We start from the raw sequence: 6,227 nt of genomic DNA, 5'->3' as shown, positions 1-6,227 counted from the left end.
CAAAAGTGCAAATAAAAAGTGCAAAGTCTGGACAGTTTTTGGTTGCTGAAAAAATGGGAGATGTCAAAATAAAAACAGTTGTTGCTGGTCATGAAATTCCTGTCACAATAAAAGATGTGTTGTTTGTTCCTGGTCTTGAACTAAACTTGTTGTCTGTACGAAAACTGGAAATGAATGGTTTAAAGATAGTATTTGAAAGTGGTAAAGGACAGATTATGAAAGGAAATAAAATATTAGCAACTGCAGTAAGAAATGATAAATTATACGAATTAGAACTTGCTAGAAATTATGTTCAAGCATGTTCTATGAAAGAAAATACTGAAGAATTATGGCATAAACGTCTAGGACACATGAGTACAGGAAATATGAAACTTTTAAGTAAGATGGTGGATGGAATAAGTTACAATTCAAATGAACTGTCAGATAAGATCTGTTCTATTTGTGTGGAAGGAAAACAAACCTGTCTACCACATAATAAAGAGCATGTGAAAGCAAGTCGTCCACTTCAACTTATCCACAGTGATTTGTTTGGTCCGATAAATCCAGAGTCGTTCAATGGAAACCGATATATTTTAGAATTTATAGATGATTACACGCATTTTACTGTTGTATATCCACTGAAAAACAAGTCTGAGGTATTTAAGTATTTCAAAATATATGAAGCCATGGCAACTGCACATTTTTAAAAAAGGATAAGTCGATTTAGATGTGATAATGGACGTGAATATGTAACCAATGAAATCAAGTCTTTTGTTGAAGAAAAAGGAATTCAGTTGGAATACACTATTAGGTACACACCACAGCAAAATGGTTTGGCCGAAAGGATGAATCGAACAATCATAGAAAAAGCACGCTGTATGTTACTGGAATCCAATTTAGACAAAGATATGTGGGTGGAAGCAGTTATATCAGCTGTTTATTTAATAAACAGAAGTCCAACAAGGGTGTTACAAGGAAAAACTCCTGCAGAGTTGTGGTATGGACATAAACCTAACCTACAAAAATTGAGAGTTTTTGGTAGTTTGGCATATTTGCATTTACCAAAAGAAATAAATCCTGGAAAATTTGACTCTCGAACTGTAAAGTGTGTTCTCGTGGGGTACTGTCCAAATGGATATAGACTATGGGACCCTAGTAATAAAACTATCATTAATGGATGTGATGTTGTTTTCGACGAATCCAAAACTGTTAAAGATATTGAAGAATATGAATATGATATATTTGAAAACGAAAACAATCACAATATAGAAGAATCAATGTTGGAAGAAAACGAAAGTTTAAAGGAAGAAGAAAACAGTAGTCAAACTGATAAGATAAAAAACGTGGAAATTCGAAGAAGCGAAAGGAAAAGAAACTTACCTTCTTATCTTGAAGATTATGTGATTCTAGCTTTAAACGCAGCATAAATTTCTTGAAAATATACCACAATCATTACAAGAAATAAATGAAAGGCAAGATAAAGACAAATGAAAAGAGGCAATTAAAGAAGAAATAAGTTCCATTGAGAAAAACCAGACGTGGACGTTAACCGAGTTACCACCTGGAGAAAGGGTGATACAGAATAAATGGGTTTTTAAGATTAAAAAAAGATGAAGAAGGAAACATAGAAAGATACAAGGCTAGACTGGTGATAAAAGGTTGTTCACAAAGAAAAGATTTTGACTACACAGAAACTTATGCACCTGTAGCTAGGCTTACTACGGTAAGAATATTACTGGCACTAATAAATCAAAACAGTATGTGCGCTGTCCAACTTGATGTTAAGAATGCATTTTTGCATGGAACATTAGAAGAAGAGATATATATGTTGCAGCCAGAAGGTTATGAAACAAAGAATTCAAATCTAACTTAGGATTTATCTTTTTTAATATTAATTTTCACTATTTTTTGATTGCAAGTACTTTTCCAATAATTCAAGTTTTTGTCTTTCTAATTCAATGTTATCTTTTTGTACTTGTAATTTCTTGTTGTAAAGTGAAACAAACCAGATTTGTGTTTTTAAGGTTGTCGGCACTGTTAGATTAAAGTTCTGTTAAATTCTGTATTCAGTGCAGTTCTATGGTTAAGTTTTTTCTACAAGTTAAAAACAAGAGTTTTGTTGTTGTTTATAGTCTGAGTAGTCTGACTTCAACTGAAAGTTAAAAAGAATTATTGCAACATTTGTATTTATTCCTGTATATAAAACGAGGGAAATAAACATTTATTTCTCACACGAACTCTTATTTCTGCTGCGACAACACTTCTCATCATGCCTCTTTTGCTTATTTGTATATTCTTCTTTTTTTATTTCTAAATATTCTCTTTGAACATTTTTTACAGATAATTTTTTCTTTGGCTTTAAATTTTGCATATTATTAACCAAACCGGACTCTCCCACGTTATATGAACTTGCAGCTGGTGCATTTATTGCTTGTGTTGATAAAATATTTGTAGGAGACATCTCGACACTTGTTTCTTGACTTTCTTGTGCAGTAATATTTTCTATAGAATTTAAGGAATGTGTACAGTTATTACTTGGTTTGTCTCCTAAAATTTCATCAATAATATCGTAAAAAAGAATTCTCGTTGGTCCACAACCAGTCCTATTTTTATTGTCCTTGGCCTTATTGTAGCTTCGAACAAGACTTCGCCACTTATTTTGCACCATTTGTGCATCCACTTTGTATCCATTACTTAACAAGTCATTAACAATATGATCAAAATCATATTTTCTTTTTTTAGGATGATTAAGATCATTAATGTGTGTGCCTTGAAGTAAAATTAAATGTAAATATTTATTGTTCGTTATATAATAACAAATTTATATGTATAAAATAGTCATTAAGTGTAATTTACCCATAGACTGTATTAAACATTTTGTTTGATTATAATTCCATACATTAATTACGGATTTTGTGTTTTCTTTTTCATGTTCATTGTCCAGGGATGAATCATTTGTTTCATGGTCCTGTTGCTCTGTGCTGTTATCTCGTGCATGTAACAATAATCTGTTCGCAAATTCTTCATGTACATTTATAAAATTACTCATTATTATTGTTTGCAATTTCGTAATAATTAATAATACGTACCTCTTTGCGCTCTCAAATATTCTTCATGATTTAATTGAATAGTATAATCTACTTGACGTTTTGGATCATGAAGAATGATTTCATATAACTGTGATGTAGCCATTTCTTTAAATTTATGAAAATATATTTCCATATAAGTATAAATGTCTGCCTACGTTAAACGTCAACGATATAACATAACCTTTAAGCACAGTTTCTTGTTTCAAACTGGTGAAAGGAACACAGTATATGTGAATTTTCGAGGTCACCAATCCTCGTAGCACTCGTCGTGTAGGAGGGATACACTTTACCCCGTCCGACAATGGCTGAGCAAGCTTTGCTCGGAGGTCTAGTAGTTTCACTGACTCTACTAAATGTGGATCTCTCGAGGGAGCCCTGAGAAGCAAGGATGACTTCTATAATTTTGAGTACGCCGCCACAATAACGTGCGTGGAGACTTTAAGCACGTGGGCCTCAAAGATAATGTCTCGTAGGGGTATGACGAGGAAGGTTGCCTCGACGAGTGGCCTCTTAGAGGTTTAACGAGGAAAGTTGCCTCGGATTTGCAGAACTCAACGGAGTCTGTATGATAGGACTCGATGGAGCCTAGGTGTGCCACTGTTCCGAGGTACGGGTCTCGATATAGAGCCGGCACAATCGGAGACAGGGTCTTCGTCGGAGGTGGTCAGCCCGGACGGTACGACACGTCTCAAAAGGAGCCTGGGAATATACCTCGATTGATGCGAGGTCTCAATAGAGCCGCTGGCTATCAGATTGGGTCTTCGCCTCAGGTTGGGCTACCTCGGGCGGAATATCTCGTGAAGCGAGTAGTGATTGCTAAGCACTATATTACCTCGTAAGGTACTTCGTCGAAGGTAGGCAGGCTTGACGGAATCTCGTTAAGCGAGCCTGTGAGCTTATGAGCTCCAAATGACTTGGATTTGGTGTCAAGGTTTTTATATCAAACCGTGGAAGATATGTTAAAAGATTTTATTAGACAGTATGCAACGGACAATAAGATTCTCTTAATTAACATACACAAGTCTTTATCATAGAAAATATTTATTACAATATGCTCTGTATCGCTCATTTACGCGATATGTACTCCCACTAATGAACTGCAAACGCTGCGAGTAGACGTTCGATCGCCCTCCAGTAATGTAGTCGAATCTCCATATTTTTGGCGGGGAGCTCTTGAGTTGTCCGCCAAAAAGTCTATCAAAAAGCGTCCATCGTCGACGTCGGATCTCGTGCCCCTCTGGCCTCTCCGGATAGTTGTCGGCATCGGGATTTTTGGTTTTTGCCAATTTTGGGAAAACTCCATCCTCGGTCTCGGCTTAGACTACCGATCATCGCATCCAACCTCCAGAGCAGTGGGACCCTCGCAAGACGGTCCTTTTGGCCCAAACACGTGAAAATTGGAGTGTGGTGAAATTTTTCCCGTCTTCTTAAAAGGGCTTATGGAGTTCTTAGTACAGGATGGATCTCGTTCAGAAGTGGTATGGTGATGCACGGCATGGAGTGGTACCGTGGTTGGAGGGTCGAGATCGAGGAAAACGTAAAATCCTATTATGAATTAGCAGGCCGTTAGTAGTCACACGATTCGGCTCGAATTTGAAAGTGATAACCACATAGGGAAGCTCTATGGTAGTTTTGGGGTTCGGCCGAGATCTAATGAGCGGAACGGCTGAAAACGCGGAAAGCGTAAAATCCACGTTTCCCATTATAACGGCGTTATTGCTCATCCGATTCGGATGAAATTTTAATGGAATAATACCAGCGACTTGAAGAGTGCTGCATTAAATTTTGAGACGGATCTCTCAATATGTTCTTGAGTTATAGGCGATAGCGTCCTTAAACCAATTGTAAAGATGAGTGAAATTGCGCTGGGGTTCGTCTGCAGGTTGCGAGGGTCGCTGTAGTAGATACCGAGCGCAGGGATGGCAGACCCAGGCGAGATCGGCCGCGATGTGGGCGAAACATCGGCGAAATTGGTCTTTGGACTTCGGCGGCGCTATCGCCGGAGAGATCGGTGTTATTTCATAGGGCGACGTCCGCACTGGGATGCTTAGTCGCGGGCTTGGGTCTCGGACGGCATCGAGCCGGATGATAGAAAATGTACCGCGGTGGAATTACCCGTCCCTTGGCACGGCAACGGCGGCGGGACTTCCAACCGTGGCGGCTTTTCTGATTGGATTGGAAAGGTAGGTGAATTTGACCAATCTGATGGCCGCAGGCATGTTCGCGGATACGGAACGATGTCTGGGTGTCTACTGAGGGTTCCAAAATCCTGAAGACCGCTCGAAGGTTGGAATACGACATAATATATTATTTTTCAAAAGATATGTTGATGATTGCATTATCGCACTTTCTGAAGTCAAAATTAATGATATTTTAAATACTTTTAATAGTTTCATCCCAAATTACAATTTACCATTGAAATTGAAAATAATAACGAAATTAACTTTCTTGATTTAACTTTAATCCGTAAAAATAATAAAATTTTAACTAAATAGTATACAAAACCTATTTCATCTGGCAGATATCTAAATTTTAATTCCCACCATCCTATAACATATAAAAAAAGTGTTGTAATTGGTTTAACTAACAGAGCATTATATTTAACTAGTCCAATTTACCGGCCTAAAATCATTAATAAAATAAAAAATATATTAAGAAATAACAATTATCCGTCTAATTTCACTAACAAAATTATTAAACAAAGAATATTTACATTTTATAATAAATCAAGAAAGAAAAATATTGTAAGTTCTGATCAAAATTCTACGGACATTCAGTATGTTGCACTACCATATATACAATGTTTATCTGAAAAAATTAAATTTATCTTATCCAGGTATAAAATTTCTGTTGCTCATAAATCTTTCAACCAATTAAATAAATTATTTACACCTTTAAAAAGTAAAACTCCTATTTTAAAAAACTCTCACGTTGTATATTCTATTCCATGTAATGATTGCAATAGTCAATATATAGGTATGACTTCACAAAATTTAGAAAACAGATTAAAAGGCCACAAATATACAAAAAACTGTTCTACTGCTCTTAATAAACATATGAAGGAAAAAAAACATTCTTTTAATTTTAATCAAACTAAAATTTTAGTCAAAGAACCTAATTACAATAAAAGACTAATTCAGGAAATGATTTATATTAAAA

At 36.0% G+C, this 6,227-nt stretch overlaps 1 protein-coding gene across 1 annotated transcript; it reads right to left on the bottom strand.

Annotated features, from left to right (window-relative positions):
* Positions 1 to 2,200: 2,200 nt before the first annotated feature.
* LOC108912509 lies at positions 2,201 to 3,171 on the bottom strand. Its single transcript, XM_023456847.1, has 3 exons — positions 3,069 to 3,171; positions 2,836 to 3,000; positions 2,201 to 2,748 (listed from the first exon to the last, which is right to left on the bottom strand). Exons 1-3 carry the CDS (start codon positions 3,169 to 3,171, stop codon positions 2,201 to 2,203), a joined length of 816 nt encoding a protein of 271 aa, XP_023312615.1.
* Positions 3,172 to 6,227: the final 3,056 nt, after the last annotated feature.

Source organism: Anoplophora glabripennis, unplaced genomic scaffold (assembly GCF_000390285.2).
Source record: "Anoplophora glabripennis isolate ALB-LARVAE unplaced genomic scaffold, Agla_2.0 scaffold921, whole genome shotgun sequence".
Taxonomy (NCBI): domain Eukaryota; kingdom Metazoa; phylum Arthropoda; class Insecta; order Coleoptera; family Cerambycidae; genus Anoplophora; species Anoplophora glabripennis.
The sequence above is the reverse complement of the archived record's forward strand: the minus strand, read 5'-3'. Positions and strand labels throughout refer to the sequence as shown.